The 20670-nt window shown below is 37.4% G+C and overlaps 1 protein-coding gene across 2 annotated transcripts in view; it reads right to left on the reverse strand.

Moving 5' to 3' along the window:
• Positions 1-630: 630 nt before the first annotated feature.
• Positions 631-20670, reverse strand: part of LOC114496718 (guanylate-binding protein 7-like) — a 33524-nt gene continuing 13484 nt past the window's right edge. Inside the window, exons 3-10 of one of the 2 annotated variants that reach the window (XM_028512424.2) lie at positions 17479-17588; positions 17066-17262; positions 15426-15671; positions 14252-14532; positions 5783-5995; positions 2285-2387; positions 1795-1988; positions 631-888 (exon numbers count right to left, since the gene is read on the reverse strand). In XM_028512424.2, the coding sequence (XP_028368225.1) occupies positions 715-888; positions 1795-1988; positions 2285-2387; positions 5783-5995; positions 14252-14532; positions 15426-15671; positions 17066-17262; positions 17479-17588 (1518 nt within the window). In that variant the 3' untranslated portion in view covers positions 631-714. The remainder of the gene's footprint in view (positions 889-1794; positions 1989-2284; positions 2388-5782; positions 5996-14251; positions 14533-15425; positions 15672-17065; positions 17263-17478; positions 17589-20670) is intronic. The other variant, XM_036026386.1, reaches the window with a different exon arrangement.

Genomic DNA, 20670 nt, shown 5'->3' on the forward strand with positions numbered 1-20670 from the left:
TCTGTCTCAAGATTTACTTAACTAATATCTGAGAAGAAATTTAAAGTTGTTTTCTTCTTTTAGAATTACAGCAATCCTGCCACAAATATCATACTACATATGTCATTTTCAACTTAAGTAAATAAATCTTAAGGTTTATTCCTAAATGTGGACTTGCTGGAACAATGGTGTTCGCATTTGAAATTTTGCTATGTATTCTCCTCAATTTGTATTTCTCACTAGCAAATAGGAGTCACTGCCAGTTTCCTGAAACCCTTGCCAATCCAGCGTCCTATCAAAACTGTTCTTTCTAGACCATTTGTCAGGTGACACAGGTACCTCCTAGTTATATTTTACATGCCTTTTATAATCAGTAAAGTTAAGTGTTTTCATCTCTTCTTATATTTACACCCATTTAAAACATGTGGTGGTTGTTCTCTGTCCCCAGATTCCCGGGGACTGTGTAGATGGGGAAATCATCTCTGTGACTGTGATACAGATGGCCAGTGTTTCCTTCATGGAACCATCTGTCTTTTTGCTTCCCTTATACTGTTAGCATGAATAAATTATTATCTTGTGTCACTCTTTATTTTTAAACTGTTCTTGGATAAAACTAGCATGACACACATACTTTAAAAATGAGCCACAGTGTTATGCTATTATAACATATGTCCTTTTATAACATATTTACTAAAAATTCTCAACTAATCTGAAAAAAAATTCTTCCTTCTTTCTTCATTGGAACATGGAGGGTCCCAGTAGTACGCCGGCTGCCATACAAAAGAGCTCTACAAATATGGAGGGCCAAAAGTTTTCAGTTTCTTGAATCTCTTGCTTTAATTGGTTTATCTCTTTCCCTATCTTCTCAGATTCCTTTTCAAATCCCTCAACCTGTAGTTCTTCTTGAATCTGTAAAAAAACGAGAGAGTTCCCTTTTGAAAGTCCCACTTATTGGCACATTGTATTTAACAGCTGCAGCAGGTAAGTACGTGTTCTATACCTCTACTAACTTAGATGTTCTTTGATGTGTTTGTCCAAAATTCCCAAACTTTTGGACTTGGTAGTGGGAGTATCCATAGTTTACACCTTCCTAAGATCCCTCAGCATGATCTCATTGGGTGTGGGGAGGACTTGGGCTGGGTCAGCCCTGACAAATATGCCAAAACTGTGTTCCAGTTCTAAGGATGCTGTTTGGGAAGGATGGAGGTTTAAAATTATTAATTAATAATTATTTTCAGTTCCACTAACATAGGATGACCACACACACATGCATCACGTAATGGGAACTGCCAACTTTCTAGGGAATACTGGCTCTCAAACTCCCACTGAGACAAAGAATGCATTGTGCTCTGGGTATACAGTGCAAATCAGGCAGATCTAGAAACTATTCAGCAAATTGTAGAGCTTGAAATTATAGAGCTTTCAGCATCCTGTATATCATGTCAGGCACAATCTGATGTTTTCAACCAGATGGATCTATATAAGTCTCTTTGATGGTTGTAGCAAACATCCTAGGACTACAGGATTGAGGTCCCATTCATTTGTGGACAAAATGAAACCCTATCTTCACCTGACACAGCAGTTCCAGAGCCTGGGACATGTTATTTGTTCTCTGCAAACTCTAATACTACAGAAGGTGCTGAGTTCTAAAGATTTAGGGCTTTTGAATGATTCAGATTAATTTGACAATTCACTGAATCATATGCCTTTGCATTTTCTTCAGGGTTTATTATTACTTCAGTTAAAATGTTTCTTCCCTTCATGAGGAACTAGGCTACTTGTCTTTAGGCTTGCCCAGGCCCCAACCAGACTGACCTTCAGCTTGTGCTCCAGTGTTCTTTCCAGCACCTTCAGTCGGTTCTCGCTTGCCCTCTTCATCTTCTCTTTCAGTTGGATTAAGTTTTCCTGGAAGCTTTTCTCTTGAGCCTCTGATTTTTCCTCCTGTTCCTTCTGTTTCTGCCTTATCAGCTCCTGTTCCTTCTCAGCTTCCCAGTTTTTGGCATGCTCAGCTGTTCCCCAAAGGTTTTACAGAGGAAAGAATATACATTATACTGGGCTGTACCCTCTTCAGCTGAGATTAAAATGACTTTAAAATGGTAAGGCGAAATCTCTGTTTCAGAATGTGATGGAAAGGCATTAATTGGCTGAATAAGCTACTAGAATTCCTGTAGTTATTTTTAGTTTAGTGGACTGTTGGACAGAAAAGACAGGAAGTGCCTGTTTCAGGAGCGTTTTGCTCTCATACCTGGTACAGGACCATGCAGGAAACTCCCCTCCCCTCTCTGATCAGAGCCCTCCCCTATACCTGCTAGATCCTTCTCTCCAGGGGTGAGGGCTTTGTCTCCTTGCAGGATGGACTCCTTTGTTGCAGCCTGTGTCTGCAAGAAGCTCTGGAGGACCTCATTTGCCTGTAAAACAAATAAATCAAAAACTCTTGTTCAATAAAACAACCTATTTGACTCTAAAACTTTTGTTCTTCTTGGAACCCCACAGTAGTTCCCTTCCTTCCATGGCCACAATAAAAAAAAATCCAACCTCTTCAGTTAAAATAAAACCCTCTTTGGCAACCTCTTCCCTGTCCTAATGGCACCGGCTACCAGCCACCCACGTTGCAGACAACCAGGTTTACGTGCAGTTCTACACACATTCTTCCTCCATGCTTTGTAATATCTGCACATTCTTTACCTTCTGACTGGATGCTTGTCTACCCCCCCTTTACTCAGATATAATTTACCGATACCTCAACTAGTAGTTTCTACTTCTCCTTCCAGAAAGTTTTGCTAAATATTCTTCTGAGAGTTGAATAGATGCTTGGTATACAGACCTGCCCTACCAGCTCTACCACTTGTTGGCTGTGTGTTTTTAGGTAACCTGTTAGCCTCTCATTGCATCACATTTCTCAGTTGTATAATGGAGATGACAGCAGCATCTAAATCATATTATTCTAAGATTTAAATTGATAATCCAAATACAGCACCTAAGATGATACCTGTAATAGAAAGTGAGTGCTCAAATTATGTTACCCATCACTGTCATTATTATCATCTTCATCATCACTATCAGTGTATACTTGTATGATAATCATATCCCACCATATCCAATTGACTATGTCTTTTTTCAGTAAGATCATAAGCTTTTTAAGAATGTTGTTTCTAACAGGAACAAGTATAAAGGACACATGGATGAAAAACTAGGGGTGGGTGGAATTGGGAGGGAGGAGGGGAGGGCTGGGTGGGTGGACTAGGATGGGAGTAAAAGAAAATTGTACTGCAACAACAATTAAAATAAAATTAAAAAAGAAAAGAATGTTGTTTCTTTAATTATCTCTTACACTTAGCAAAAAAACTATCACACTGTTTGTTAAATAAAAGAATGCTCTCTTTCATCTAGATTTCTGATAATCATATATTTGAGAAGAAATATTGCTGGTTTATTTAAAAGTGTCTAATCGTGGATATAAAAATTAAAAATGTAGGGCTCACCATGCTCTGCTTTAACTTCATAAATGATGCAGTGTGTTCTTAGATTTTCAAAAGAAACAACAAAGACTCTGACCCTAATCTGCTACTCTTTCCCCCTCTTTTTTTAATCCTCATGTGAGGGCATTTTTTCATTGTTTTTATTTTTCAGTATATTTTATTGATTATGTTATTACAATTGTCCCATTCATTTTTCTTCCCTTTATCTCCCTCCATCTTGTATCCCCATTCCCTCTAGCATTCCACCCCTCAGTTCATGTTCATGGGTTGTACATATAACTTCTTTGACTTCTCTGTTTCCTACATTATTCTTAACCTCCCCCTATTTATTTTATACCTACCAATTATGCTTATCATTCCCTGTACCTTTGCCCCATCTCCCCTTTTCCCTCCCCAGTAATCTTCCTCTATGTGATCTCCATTTCTGTGATCTGTTCCTGTTCTAGTTGTTTGCTCAGTTCATTTTTTTTTAAGGTCAGTTGTTGATAGTTGTGAGTTTGTTGTCATTTTACTATTCATAGTTTTGATCTCCTTTTTCTTGGACAAGTCCCTTTAACATTTCATATAATAAGGGTTTGGTGATGATGAACTCATTTATCTTATGTGGGAAGCACTTTATCTGCCCTTCCATTCTAAATGATAGCTTTGCTGGATAGAGTAATCTTGGATGTAGGTCCTTGCTTTTCATGACTTTGAAAACTTCTTTCTAGCTCTTTCCTGTGTGCAAGGTCTCTTTTGAGAATTCAGCTGACAGTCTTATGAGAACTCCTTTGTAGGCAACACTCTTCTCTTGCTGCTTTTAAGATTCCTTATCTTTTTTTTTTTAAATATATATTTTTTTAAGATTTTATTTGTTTATTTTTAGAGGGGAAGGGAGGGAGATAGACATAGAGAGAGAGAGAAATATCAATGTGCGGTTGCTGGGGGTTATGGCCTGCAACCCAGGCATGTACCCTGGCTGGGAATCAAACCTGGGATACTTTGGTTCCCAGTCCGTGCTCAATCCACTGAGCTACGCCAGCCAGGGCTAAGATTCCTTATCTTTAATCTTTGTCAATTTACTTATGGTATGTCTTGGTGTGATCCTTTTTGGGCCTAACTTCCTTGGGGCTCTCTGAGCTTCCTGGACTTGTACGTTTATTTCCTTTGCAAGATCGGCGAAATTTTCTTTCATTGTTTTTTCAAATAAGTTTTTAATTTCTTGCTCTTACTCTTCTCCTTCTTGTACCCCTGTGATTCAATTCAGGTGTTGGAATGTTTAAAGCTGTCCCTGAGGTTCCTAAGCCTCTCATTTTTTTTGAATTCTTGTTTCTTTATTCTGTTCTGATTGAATGTTTATTTCTTCCCGTTATTCCAAATTGTTCATTTGAGCCCCTTTACTGTTGGTTTCCTGTATGTTTTCCTTTATTTTATCTTGTATAGCCTTCACTTATTTTTTTATTTTGTGGCCACACTCAATCATTTCTGTAAGCATCATAACTACCAGTATTTTGAACTCTGTATCTGATAGATTGGCTATCTCCTTGTTGCTTAGTTGTTTTTCTGGAGTTTTGATCTGTTCTTTCATTTGGGCCACATATGTTTGTCTTGGTGCATCTGCTACATTGTAAGGGGCAGATCCTCAGGTATTCGCCAGGGTGGACCCACCCACTTCGCCTATTTGTGGTGCTGTATGTGGGGGAGGGGTCAGAGAGGGAACAATGGTGCTTGCTTGTCTCTCACCCTGCTTTCAAGAGACTGGCTGTTTCTCCCACCACCACAATACCCACAGATTTTCATAGCCAGAGGTTCTGAGACTATTTTCTCTGTGCTGAACCCTGGGTCGTGTGGTCTGTCCTGTTCCCAAGTTGTTCCTCTTGGCTTATCTGCATGTGAATGTGGGGCTGCCTGGTCCACTAGCTGCCACCTTCTTGTGCATGCTTTGGGCCCTGGCTGCCTATCTCTGCCCCTCCTACTAGTATGTATGAATGTTTCTTCTTTAACTTCTTCTTTGTCAGACTTCCATATAGTTTAATTTTCTGGAAGTTCTGTTTTTTTTTTTTAATTGGTTGTTTCTTTCTTTTGGTTGTATAAGAAGTGAAGCGTATACACCTATGCCTTCATCTTGGCTTGAACTCTCCATTTTTTCATTGGTTTTAGAGAGAGAGGAAGGAAGAAAGAGAGAAACATCGATACATTGTCTTCTTGTACATGTCCTTCCTTAGATCACACCCATACCCTGGGCATGTGCCTTGACTGGGAATTGAACCCATGATCTTTTGGGCTACAGGACAATGCTCCAACCAACTGAGCCACACCAGTCCACCCCTCTTTATTTTTCTCACCTTAATTCCTTTCCTGGGTACCAGATTATAGGATTGTTCAATGTTGTCCATTGCTTCTAAGTAGAGATTGTATCCTCCAGGCACAGAGAATGTTCCTCTTAAAATCTTTTCCATTAAGGGCTCTGAAAGCTGCTTAAGTTGAACCTGGCAATATTTGCCAGATTCCTCTTCATTTTGCAGCAAGAAATCTTCCTTCCTCATCTCTATGGTTTCCTGTCAGGAAAAATGTGGAGAAACCCAAAGGAAAGAAGCTGTTAGAAGAAAACGTCCAACCATGATCCTCTTGGAAGAAGCAGCCTGACTTGTGGTCAAGATGGCAAAGCATGTAAACACTGTGCTTACCTCCTCCCAGGACCACATAAGATTTATAACTAAATTATAGAATGACCATCTTTGAGAACCATCTGTAGACAAGCTGAATAGAAGTACTACAACTAGGGACAGAAAAAAAGCCACAGCAGGACTGATAGGAGGGACAGAAATGTGGAACAGGTAGGTCCCACACCTACAGTGTGACCACTAAGAACAGGGAAGGGTATCTCAGCTGCTGAGTCCTCCACCCTGAGGAATGATGGGTTCCAGCCAATACTGGTCTCCCAGCCAAAGGAACAAGTGCCTGGAAGAGGACTTCCCACAATGTCTGTGAAAACCTGAAGGGATTATGAGTGAACGAGGAGGGCTGCTGGATGCCATGTGTTCTTCCTAAGGGGCCTGGGTAGTGGGTAAGGACTCACTCACAAACTCACTTTCTCTAACTTTGTTTGGGCAGCAGCTTGAAAGGCTATATGAATATACAGGGAGGAACTTAATTGGCTACTTTTAGGGCTAGGGTGGAGAAACTGATGTCAGGGTGGCTCTTTCTGGGATGAGAAGTGGGGGCGGATGCCATTGCTCCTTTGATGAGCCCTTCCCCCCTCCGCTGCCAGCAGGCACATGTGTGTAACCAATTTGAGCTCTCAAATAATCTAGCCCAGTTTATACCATGCTGGTAATTTTTTGATACACTACCACAACCAGTTTGTACCTGGACTGATTGCTTCCATCAGGTTTTACACATAAGCAGCTCCTCTCAGTTCACATTGTAGAGCTTCGTAAAATCTCTGAAAGGCCCAGAAACCTCCAAAAAGCAGCAACTGGACTTGGCATGCCCTGTACCTCTGGCTAAGCAGCTGCAAGTGTGGCATAAGCAGAGACCAATGTCAAATTATGTGTAACTTCCATCAGGTGCCACCAAGACTGGCATAAGCTGTGGCCTTGATGGTTTAAAAGTTAGCTTCAACTAAGCAGCCATAAGCCCAGCAAACTGGTGGCAGGCCTCAGTTCACATTATGGTGCCCACCAAAGTGTTCCAAGCCTGGAACTAGTGGCAGCTGACTTATTCACAGAATCTCCAAACTCAGTATAAGTGGAAACCAATTGCAGATCATTTTGTAACTTCCACCAGAAGACCCCAAACCAGGTACAAATGGCAGTTGAGCTCAGCCTGCATTGGGACTTCTCCTAAGAGATGTCAGAGGCAACACACCTGGTGTCTGGCTTCAGATCACACCAGAGCACCACCCAATAGCTCCAAAAAAGACACATCTGAAGGGTGGATTTGGCTGGCACCAGAGCCCTGCTAACGAGACTTCTGTACTGTGAGATCAGTGTTCATACAACAGCTCATCTCCTGCAGTTACAGGCAGCCCTTATAGTCAGTCAGCCTAAGGGTCCATTCCACCCACTGATGTGCCAACAGCAATCAAGGCTCAACTACAAACGAAGGGCACACACACAACCCTCAAGAGATATCCCTGGAGCAGCCAACTCAGGTGAGCAGGAAGACTGTGCCATTGGATCCTACAGGACACCAACTACATTAGGCCACTGTGCCAAGACTGGAAGATGTAGAGGATTGACTTCATATATAGAAATAAAAACAGAGAGTCAGCACAAATGAGGAGACAAAGAAATATATCACAAAAGAAAGAAAAAGATCTAAGTGAAATGGAGAAAAGCAATCTACCAAGTGCAGCATTCAAAACACTGTTTATAAGGATGCTTAACAAACTTAAGGAAGGAGTAGAAAAACTCAGTGAGAAATGACACAAAGAGATAGAAAACATAAAAATAGGGGTAGAAAACAAAAAGAAACAACAGAAAATGAAGAATACAGTAAATGAAATGAAGAATACATGAAAGGAAATCAAAAGCCGTTTAGGTTAAACAGAGGACCAAATCACTGATCTGGAACACAACATAGCAGAAAACTCCCATATGAACACCAAAAATATAAAATTATACAAATGAGGATAATTTCAGCGACCTCAGAGAAAGCATCAAGCACACTGATATTTGCATCATGGGAGTATCAGTAGGAAAAGAGAGAGAGCAAAGTATGAAAACCTATTCAAATAAATAATGACTGAAAACTTCTTTAACCTGCTGAAGGAAATAGACATACAAGTCCAGGAAGTGCAGATAGTCCCAAACAAGAGGAACTAGTATAGGCCTGCACTAAGATATAGCATAATTACAATAAAATGCCCAAGGTAAGAGATAAAGAGAAAATTTTAAAGCAGTCAGAGAAAAGCTGTCATTTGCATGCAAAGGAGCTTCATAAGCTTGTCAACTAATTTATCAACACAAACTTTGCAGACTAGAGGCAATTAGCATAAAATAGTCAAAGTGGTGAAAAGCAGAGACCTAAATTAAGATTACTCTACCCAGAAATATTTTCATTTAGAGTTGAACAAGAAAGAGTTTTACTGACAAGAGAAAGCTAAAGGAGTCCACCATCGACGAGGCAGTATTCCAAAACTGTTAAAGGGATTGCTTTTACTGGAAAAGAATAGATAAAAAATATGAATAAGGAAATATAGGAAAGAAAATAAATCTCACTGGCAAACACTTAGTAAAAGCAGTGCATCAGCCTAATATAAAGCTAGTACAGAGGTTAAAATGCAAAAATAGGAAAACTATGTGTTTTGGAATGTGTTCAAAGTTAAGCAACTCAACTAAAAGTAGACTGGTATAAACATAGTTTGGTATATATGAAGCACATGGTAACCAGAAACCAAATATCTATAAGTGATATACAAGAATCACTTGTAGAGAAAGGAATGCAAACACAGCACTGTGGAAGGTTATTAAGAGATAAGGGAGAGGGCAAGGGAATAAGAAAGGAACAGAAAAGGACTACAATCAGTGAACAATCAAATGGCAATAACTATATGCTCATCAATAATTACTTTAAATGTAAACAGACTAAATGTTCCAATAAAAAATCATAAGGCAGTGAATGGATAAAAACATAACATTTGTTCATATCCTGCCTACAAGAGACCCACTTCAGATAGAGAAACACATACAAACTGAGAATAAAGGGATGGAAAAAGATAATTCATGCAAACAAGATGAAAAAACCTGCAGCAACAATACTTATATCAGACAAAACAGACTTTGAAACACAGGCTGTAACAAGAGAGAAAGAAGAGCATTTAATAATGATAAAGGATCAATCAAGCAGGAGGATATAACTCTCATAAACATCTATGCACTGAAAGTAGGAGAATCCAAGTGCATAAAACAAGTATTAATAGACATAAAAGGAGACATTGGCAGTATACAGTTATAGTAGAGGACTTTAACATGCCATTGACATCAAAGGAAGATTTCCAGAAAGAAAGTAAGCAAGGAAACAGTGGCCTTGAGTAACACATTAGGCCACGTGGACTAAATTGACATTTTTAGGACATTTCTTTTAAAGAAGACTGTATTCATTCCAAGCGCCTTCTGCGATCACAATGGTATGAAACTAGAAGTGAATTACAAGAAGAAAACTGGAAAACACACAAGTATGCAGAGGGCAAATAACATGTTACTATACAATGAAAAGGTTAACAACTAGATCAAAGAAAAACAAATGAAAAGATAACCTGAGACAAATGGAAATAAAAACACAACTACCCCAAATCTATGAAACACAGACAATGGAGTTCTAAGAGGGAAATTTGTAGGAATAAATGCATACTTCAAGAAACAAGAAAATCTAAAATAAGCAAACTATCATCACACTACAGAAACTAGAAAAAGAACAACAAACAGTGCCCAAAGTGCATGGAAGAGAGGAAATTAAAGAGATCAGAATGGAAATAAATGAGAGTTTAAAAAGCCAATAGATAAGATTAGTGAAATCAAGAGCAAATTCTTTGAAAAGATATACAGATTTGATAAAACTTTAACCAGACTCATTAAGAAAAAAAGAGAGAGAACCCAAGCAAATAAAATAAAAAAATGAAAGCAGAGAAATGACACAACAGAAATACACAAGATTATAATAAGCAAATCCTATAAATAATCATGTGCTAACAATTTGGACAGTCTTGAAGAAATCCCCAGAAACATGAAATCTTCCAAAGCTGAATCAGGAAGAAATAGAAAATATGAACAGATTGATGACTACTAATGAAATTGAATCAGTAATAAAAAAAATTCATAACAAACAAAAGCCCTGGACCAGATAACTTCAGAGGTGAATATAGCCAACATTCAAAGAAGAATTAATACCTACACTTCTCAAATTATTCCAAAAATTGAAGAGGAGTAAACACATCAAGACACATTTTAAGAAGCCAGTATCACTCTAATATCAAAACTAAACAAAATAACTACAAAAACAGAATATTGATGGCTTCCACATAGGCCTTTGTCCCTGATGAACATAGATGCAAAAATCCTAAATGAATATTAGCAGCCAAATTCAGCAATACATTAAAAAGTTTCTACACTACGATCAAGTGGGATTTATTCCTGGGATGCAAGGCTGGTTCAATATTTGCAAATCAATTAATGTGATACACCACATAAACAAAATGAAAGATAAAAACCATTAATATTAATTAATGCAGAAAAAGCAATTGAAAATACCCAACATTCATTTATGATAAAAACTCTCAGCAAATTCAGAATAGAGGTTATATACCTGAACTCAATAGAGGGAATACATGACAAACCCATAGCTAACATCACACTCAATGGTGAAAGGGTGAAAGCTTTTCTTTAAGATCAGGAAAAGACAAGCATGTCCACGTTCACCACTTTTCTTCAACACAGTATTGGAAATCCTGGCCATAGCAATCAGACAAGAAAAAGAAATAAAAGGCATCCACATTGAAAAGGAAGAAGCAAAACTGTCATTAATTGGAGATAACATGATATTATATAGAGAGAACCCTAAGGATCCCACCAAAAAAACCTATTAGACTAATAAATGAATTCAGGAAAGTACCAAGATACAAAACAAACATTCAGAAATCAATTGCATGTTTATACATTAATAATGAACTCCCAGAAAGAGAAATTAAGAAACCAACCCCATTTATGATTGCATCACAAGGAATAAAATACATAGAAGTGAGTTTAAACAATGAAGTAAAAGACCTGTACCTGGAAAACTATAAGACATTTACAAAAGAAATTGAAGGAGTTACTTACAAATGGAAGGATATACTGTGCTCATAAGTCAAAAGAATTAACATCATTAAAATTTCCATAATATTCAAAGCAATCTATGTATTTAATGCAATTCCTATCAAAATACCAACGATGTTTTTCAAAAGGCTAAATAATTCTAAAATTTATATGGAACCATAAAAGACACTGAAGAGGCAAATCGATATTGAGAAAGAAGAACAAATTTGGATGTACCATGCTACTTGATATGAAGGTATACAATAAGCTATAGTAATCAAAATAGCATGGTAATAGCATAAAAACAGACACATAGGTCACTGGAAGAGAAGAGAGATCCCTGACATAAATCTCTGCCTATGTGGTCAATTAATCTGTGACAAAGGAGAAAAGAATATACAATTGGGTAGAGACAGTTTCCTTAATAAATAGTGTTGGGAAAATTGGACAGATACATACACTAATAAATAAAAAATTGATTACAGACTTAAATGTAAGACCTGAAACAATAAAACTAGTAAAAAAAAACATGGGCAGTAAACTGTCACATTACTCTTAGTAATATATATTTTTTGGATATGTCTCCTCAGGCAAGGGAGTAAACAACAAAAAAGAAATTAGTTTGCATCAAATTAAAATGTTTTCACAGAGTGAAGAAAACCACCAACAAAACAAAAAGACAACCCACTGAGTGGGGGAAGATATTCACCAATCATATATCTGATAAGGGGTTAATATCCAAAATATATAAGGAACTCATTCAACTTCACACACACACACACACATACACACACACACACATCCAATTAATAAATGGAAAGAGGACCTGAATTGATAATTCTCCAAAGGACATACAGAGAGCCACAATGAGGTGTTCAACATAAATAATCATCAAGGAAATGCAAATTAGAACCACAATGAAATATTGCCTTATACCTGTCAGAATGGCTATCATCAGTACATTAATAAACAACAAGTGTTTGCAATTTCTGTGGAGATATGGAAACCATCATGCACTGTTGGTGGGATTTTATGTTTGTGCACCCACCACGGAAAACAATAAGATTTCTAAAAAAATTAAAATAAAACTGTATGACCCACAGCTGGGTAGTTATCTGAAAAAATCTAGAACACTAATTTGAAAAGATATATGGACTCCTATGCTATTGACACATTATTTACAATAGCTTAGATATGAAAGCAACTCTAATGTCCATCAACAGACAATTGGTTAAAAAGTGGAACATGTATACAATAGAATATCACTTGGCCATGCAAAAGAATGAAATCTTGGCATTTGTGACAACATGGGTGAACTGTGAGGGTATTATACAAAGTGAAATAAGTCAGAAATAGAAACACAAATACCATATGTATTCACTTATATGTGGAATCTAGAAAAAGAGTAAATTTAACAACAAAATGGAAACAAACTGATAGATAGAGAGAACCAATTGATGGTTACCAGATAGGAGATAGTTTGGAGGGATTGATGGAGGGATAAAGAAGTACAAATTACCACTGATAAAAATAGTCATGGGGATATAAAATACACAGCATAGGGAATGTAGTCAATTATATGGTAGTAACTTTGGTGTTAGATGGGTACTAGACTTATTGGGGTGATCACTCTACAAGTTATATAAATGTCTAATCACTATGTTGTATGCTTGAAACTAGTATAACATTGTATGTCAATTATAATTTTAACAAATAAAAAGAAAAAATAAGCAAAGCAGTCTGACAGCATCAGGGTGGTCTGGGGATTGGAGTGACCAGGCATCACTGTGAAAGTCTCTTATTTGCTTTGGCTCAGGCTCAACACCTGTGAAATGGTGGGGCTGGTATACGTGAAGTCCATGGTGTGTTTTCCTCCCCAACTGACGTGTAATTGAAATATAACATTGTAATAGTTTCAGGTGTACAACTTAATGAATTGATATTTGTATATTTGTATATACTGTGAAATGGTCACAAGTCTAATAACATCTCTTACCTTACATAGTTACAAATATTAATTTTTCTTTTGATGAGTTGTAATATTAGCTCTCTAGCAACTTTCAAATATGCAATCCAGTATTACTCATGGTTCCTTTACCAGTAGTTGGATTAATCAGCAATGAACAATGGAAAGTTCAATGTGACTTTCCTCTGCAAACTTGGGTAAAAGAAGATACATCACAAATCACATGCCCAATAATGAGTGAAGTGATCTCTGAACAGAGTTTTAAACTATCATGAATTTTTCAATGGAAGTTTGATTGTGCAAAAATGTAGAAACAAAATTTGTTGTATTCATACATTTTAATTTAGGTGGTTTTCTTCTATATGATCTGGGAGGTTTTTGTAACCTACCAGACAGACAAAGGCAGACTGAAAGGGAAGCTTTCAGTGAAGGTGTCTACAGTAAGTAGAACTATGATGTTTTCTAGTTCTCTCCCCTGGTATCCATTCTCTACACAGTCCTTGGGCTTGTGAACATGATGAATATTAATCCTGTATGTTTTACAGTTCACATGACTTTAGGATAGAAAGCTCCAGGTGGCCATTATCACCTAACTACATGAGCCCTTTAAAAGCAGTTTTCTCCAGCTGATGTCACAGGAGGTAGTCACACAAACACAGAAACAATACAAGGATAGATGCATCATTGCTGGCTTATAGATGGAGGGGAGTTTCCTAGAACCTCCACTGATAATACAAGCCCTGTGAAACTTGTTTTCAGCTTGTGGTACAAGAGCATCCATATCTTATGCTTGAATCTGACCAGAAGAACTGTGAGCTAATAAACGTGTGTTTTAAGCTGTGAAGCACACAGTGCTTTACTTTGCAATAATATAACATAAAGAACTAATCTTTCAGAAAAAGCATAGGCTGTAGCTTGTAGACCCCATCACTCAGAATACCCATGCTCATTCTACAACGAGAAACACATGAACTGCAGAGTCACAAAAAGAGAATCAAGGCATCACTTTAGAAGGACAGTTTTCAGCGAGGGTGGAGGTTAAGACATATTACCATAAGCTTCTTCTGGAACACCTGGTTATCATCCTTGAAGGAGTTCTCCATAAAAACTTTAATGGCTTCCCTCTCACAGGTCACATGCAGATCTAGTAGCTCCTGGAGTGTGTCTGTGGGGAACCTTATCTGCTGGGCCATCTGCTCACTGTAGTGGTCAACTGCCTTCTGCACGGCCGCTGAGTTCTCCATCTGGGCCAGAGTTGCCACTGCATTCTCCAAACAAGGCACTGCTCCACTATTGATGGTGTCCACATAGGCCTTTGCCAGAGTCCCAAGTCCTGAATGACATGTGATATTTAGAAAATGGACAGGAAGTTTTCACTCATTGTTTCACAAGCTTTCGAGAGCAGCATTTTAAAAAACACAACGATTTTAATGAAATCAAGTTTTCGGTTTTCTCTTTCTTCTTCTCATGTCCCTCTTTGTTTTCATCCTTGACTCATCTTCCTTTTTCTTTCATGTGTTCATTTTCTAATAATAACATTACTATATATTCTATTCACCCTATATTGATTTATGAATTCATCACATTATTATATTAAAATAGTAATTTCAACAACTATGTTCAAGGATTTCCTAGAATACTTTTCCCATTGAAATTTTTAAAATTGTTTATTTTGTAGGTAAGTAAAGTAGAAAATTTGTGGGCACTATTCCAAAATAAATGTGGGGCCCCTTTAAAAAATCATCAAGAATTTCGGGTTAGTGACACAAGCATTAAACCAAGTATGGGCCCATCTCACTACAGGGCACTGTGTCTGCCCAGGTGGCATATCCAGGAATGGAGCCCTGTACATAAGGCTATGGTTAAATTTGCTTCTGAAACTCTAATGAGCTTCGAGGCTCATGTTTTGTTGTATATTTTCTGAATGGCGTAAATTCACTAAATATCTAGTGTATGCTACCAAGACACATTGAATTCATAGTTTTATCATCATGCTGATTCCTATCATTAACAGTATCTTGTGCTTATGTCATTAGTGTATTAGTTTCATGAGCTACATCCTTCATATAGGGAAACATGAATGAAAAAAACATGCATCCCTATGCGGGGTGTAAATCTCTGCTTTGTCCACATCTCACAGAGAAGGAAACACAATTACCAGCAAACCCACAGTGCAGTCACACACATTGAAATGCAGACAGACATGCTATAACAAAGAAGACTCACCATTTCCAGTGATAATTATTTCCTCTCTTATGGTCTTAGTTTTTGCATGTGTGAAGATATATTGACAGAAATTTTTGGATTGCTCCTGGAAATTCAAATCTAGTTGGTTTTCTGACACGTCTTCCATATGCTGTAATAATCTTTTGTCATTTGTAGGCTGGTCAAGGACAAGGCAATTCATCCTTGGAAAGAACTTCCTGATAAACTCTCTAGGCAAGTTAGATTCCTGGATTTGGGGATCCTCACCTGTAGAAAGAAGAAGAGCAATCATTGATGAGATGGTCTGCAGGCAAGGAGATTGAAGACTCTCATTACCAGGGATCTTTACATCACTTTAACACTGATGCCTGTGATGCCTGTGAGTCTCCTTTTATTTGATCATGCAAAGCAACCTAAGGCTAATCTACCCAAACACAGAAGTTATATTTATTTCTTTTTGTCCAGGGCCAAGAGTAAAGGAAGTACTTCTGGAGAAGAAGAATAATCGCATATGAAGAATCTTATGACTGTTTTCCTTAGCTCTTCCATGGTGTTCTGTGGCTTGACTATTTATTAGGTGCTTTTTTTAAATCATAGATTAATCCCCAAAATTCTCAGAAATACTTTTGACATTATAGTCTTCAAGTCAAAAATAAAATGTGTCTAAAGGAAGAGTAAGTTATTTCCTGGTATAAATAAAGATATTTATGATATTTCTGGGAAAAAATAACATGTGAAGGACAGACAATACAATGAACAGTAAAGAAAAATTTCTAAAAATCAGATAAAAATAAACACAATATAAATATGTTCAGAGAATTTTTTTATCAGACACCATCAAAAAGTAAGGTTAACCTAAAGCCACTTGGAGGTTTTCTTACCTGTTCTCCATACCAGATTATATTGAATGTGACAATGTTACACAGAGGGATTCTGGGCATATATTAGCTCTTCAATAAATGATTCTTGTATGAATAAATAAATGATTAAATAAACAAAAATAAATATGTTTTTAGGGACCACCTATTATTGTCTCTGCTAAATGTAATCTGTGTAGTAAATTTATTATATCAACATGGTAACATTGTATTAAGATATAGAATAAAGAGTAATGTTATGAAAAAGAGATAAATGATTTGACAGTCTTACTGGAAGGATATGTCAATGATTTTTTAAAAAACATTTAGTGTATAAATACCCTTTATATGAAGGATATAACTATGCAGGCTAGCAATATAGACTATAAAATATATCTCAAAAATCCTTTGATGTGTTCATGAGTCTGTGTTTACCATCTTCCATATTAATGGGTATTTTTCTCTGAATAGAAATAGAGAAGCTCTGAACTTGATAGTAACACAAATCTTTGAGCATTAGGAAGTTTTAGCAATGGTTGTAATTCTCTAAGTTTTTTCATGATGTCAATTTTTAAACATCATTTGGTCTAATATTTGATATTACATTTTCTCAGCCAACTTAAATTCTGGTCACCGGAGTTTTTTCAATAATAATAGTAAGTGAAACCATACCCACCTATTATACACATATCATCATTAGCATGGGCCTCAAAGTGATCGCAAATAAAGATTGACCTTAAGTGCTGAGTCATAGAGCTCAGCTGATCCTACTAGAACTTTCACCACCCAGACACCCTCTGATACCTGGAATCAACTTCAAGGCATTCCGCAGGTACTCATCTGCAGTGATGGGGCTTCCGTCCATTTCTAGCTCCAGCGTGAAATCACGCACAGCCCAAACAAGATCGGGAAAGAAACTCATGAACTCGGCTGAGTCATCTTCCTCACCAGGGCTGGGAGAGGATTTTGTCCTGATTAGCTGTGTCAGTTCAGTCACGTAACTGGGCTCTAGGTAAGGAATGAGAAGTGCTCCACGCAAACAATTCCATATGTCACCCAGAAACAAGTTTTATAAATATTCCCATTAGCCCCGTGACCCCTGTCTCCTCAACCATGATGATTATGGACACAAGGAAAAAACAAGAACAACAAAAACAGTCTCAGTTCCATTCCCACAGACCCCAGGACCCATGGTGGAGCAGTCCCTGGAAGGATACTGCAGCTGCTCCAGGGCCTGGTGGTTGATGGCGCCCATGCTGTTGTAGACGAACACGCTGCTCAGAAGCACGGCCAGGGCAAAGATCCACGAGTCATTCTTAGGGTCACCCTAGGAAGTGCATAACAGCAGGCATCTCAGGTATCCACTGTTTTTGTTTTTTTAGTGTTAAATTGAAATGACAATCCATACAATAAAAAAACAGTACTATTTTAGTTAAACATTTACTTTACAAATACAAGCAGAACAGTAACAGAGCCATAGATACAGAGAACATTTTAACAGTTGCCAGATGGGAGGGCAGTTGGGAGGATAAGTGAAAAAGGTAAAGAGATTAAGAAGTGCACATTGATTGTTAGAGAATAGTCATGCGGATGTAAAGTATGGCATAGAAAGTATAGTTAATGATATTTATGCTCTGGCTGGTGTGGCTCAGTGGATTGAGCACTGACCTGCAAATCAAAGGGTCCCTGGTTCGATTCCCAGTTAGGGCACATGCCTGGGTTGTGGGCCAGGTCCCCAGTAGGGGGCACGCGAGAGGCAATCACACATTGATGTTTTTCTCCCTCTCTCTCTCCCTCCCCCTATGTCTAAAAATAAAAAATAAAATATTAAAAATAAAATATAGTTAATAATATTCTGTATTCTAATAATATTCTAATATTCTAATAATACAGACACCATACATGGTGTCTGATGGGTGTGAGGTTTATCAGGATTATCACTTCATTATGTAATATCTACTCACTGGGGGTACACCAGAAACTAATATGATAATGTATGTCAACTGTAATTGAAAATTAAAAATGATTTCAAAAATATAATGAAACTCAGGTTTTTCTATATTTACTATAAACTTAATATGAGAAAATTTTTCAAAGCCAAACTATAAGTGATTCCTGAATTCCAGATATGAACACAGTGACCAAAAATTTAAGTTCATAAATGCACTGATCTTTCTCTCAACAGATACATTTTCCCAATTTGTCTTTCATCTTACAATATAATCCATCACTAAAATACAAATTATACCTAAACTGGCTTGATTTGGACTTACTTAATTGTTAGTCTATTTTTTTCACAAAAACAAGCTTGATAAATATGAGTTAATATTAAAATGTGTTTTATGGCTCAGGTCATTTTACAGTATTAGTGTCTCATCGCACATTTAAACACAAAAGAAAACTGAAGTGAGTCCTGTATAATAAGTGATATACAACAAGTGGAGCGATAATAGCAAATGAAACTTTATGCTGCAGAAGCTGACTTGTGTTTCAGTCAGAAACCACTGAGCCTTTTCTGGCCATGTGATGTACAAAACTGCACCCTCTCTGAAACTGTCTCTGTGATGGGCACATATGCCCCAAATCCAGTGAATGAGGAAAAACATTATGTTTGAGGAACTCCAATGTGGAAAAGCTACTCTAAGCATTTCATCTCAAGTGACTGAGAAAGCTCTTAAAACACAAACTCTTAAAAACCTGACACAATAAGAGGCACATCATTTAAGACAGGGAATTTTTTAAAATATTGTTTTATTTTTATTTTATTCTATCATTTGGTACTTTTTAAAAAATTGTTGTCCAAGTACACTTTTCTGCCTTTTTCCACCACGCCTCCCCACCACCCAAGAACTCTGCACCTCCCTCCCCTGTTTCCACCCCCTGCCTTGTTATTGGCCATGTGTCCTCTATAATTGCTTCTGCAAACTCTTCACTCTTTCCCCCAATTATCCCCTCCCCTCTCCCCTCTGGTCACTGTCAGCCTGTTCTCAATTTCAATGTCTTTGGTTATATTTTGCCTGTTTGTTCATTTTGTTGATTAGGTTTCAGTTAAAGATGAGATCATGTGGTATTTGTCTTTCACCACCTGGCTTATTTCACTTAGCATAATGCTTTCCAGCTCCATCTATGCTGTTGCAAAGGGTAGGAGCTCCATAAGGAAAGGAACTGTAAACTGACTGCTTGCTGGTGTGCTGAATGTAGGGAGACTCTACCTTTCGCTTTTAATCAGGTATGGAAGGAAAAAAAGAGACTGGCTAATTTGGCTGTTTTATCTAAATACAAAGCTAACTTAATGAAACCAGTAAATATCCAAAGTAACAACTGAACCACACATGCCATCACAAGGTAAGATGATGATAACAATCCGATTTGCTGTGAAAAGTACAGATTTATATACAGAATCATTACAGTGCCATTTTAAGTATTATCTTCTTTTTAAAAAATCACAAGTCTTGCCCTGGTTGGCATAGCTCAGTGGATTGAGCGCGGGCTGCAAACCAAAGGGTCGCAGGTTCGATTCCCAGTCAAGGCACATGCCTGGGTTGCAGGCCAGGTCCCCAGTGGAGGCCACATGAGAGGCAGCCACACATTGATGTTTCTCTGTGTTTCTCCCTTCCTTCCCCTCTCTAAAAAAAATAAAATCTAAAAAAAAAAAGAATTAAAAAAAAATCACAAGTCTTCATCACTTCGGAAAAAAATAACTTTCCCTTGTCTTCAAAGGGATGTCAATGCTAAATTTGATGGAAAATATTTGAGTAGAACTTTTTTCATTTTTTCCTCAATCTACTAAATACTCTCCAGTGCCATTTAATAGTTTTATATACAATATGCACTACTTAGGTTACTTTGGGAAAATAACATGGAAAATATTGAAGTTATCCAAGACTGCAAGGTGCTCTCATTTATAAGCAAACCTGGAATATAGAAGGCAGTCAAAAAATTTTAGTTAAGAGCTCATTTGAAAAGTATTGAGTATTTAGTATGTAGACAACTGGAATGCACAATTAAAGACTGTTAGTTCTTGAAGAACTGTGATAAACACTTTTTCTCAAAGGATCTGGTGTTAAGAATGCCTTTGTACCCAGTTTTAACACTGTAGGAATACATCTGATTTGAATTTCCTTAGATCTAGTCTTTGCTTCAAGAAACCACAAGATGCAACTACAAGTGACTGGTTCAAGCACAATTTTAAAAGTTGGGTTTGTGTATTATGAATTTTACATTCCGAATTATATCTCTCACATTCCAAGGTTAGTAACCCAGCCAGCTTAAATCAAAGGTTTTCCTCACCTAGGCCACAGTGTAGGGATGACTGACTCGGTACTAATTATAATGGGAAGGACAGATCAAGAAGGCATGTCTAGGTCAGAGCTTAAGTTACTCAGGACACGAGTGGCCTTGAATCAGAT

Source organism: Phyllostomus discolor, chromosome 5 (assembly GCF_004126475.2).
Source record: "Phyllostomus discolor isolate MPI-MPIP mPhyDis1 chromosome 5, mPhyDis1.pri.v3, whole genome shotgun sequence".
NCBI classification, from domain to species: Eukaryota; Metazoa; Chordata; class Mammalia; order Chiroptera; family Phyllostomidae; genus Phyllostomus; species Phyllostomus discolor.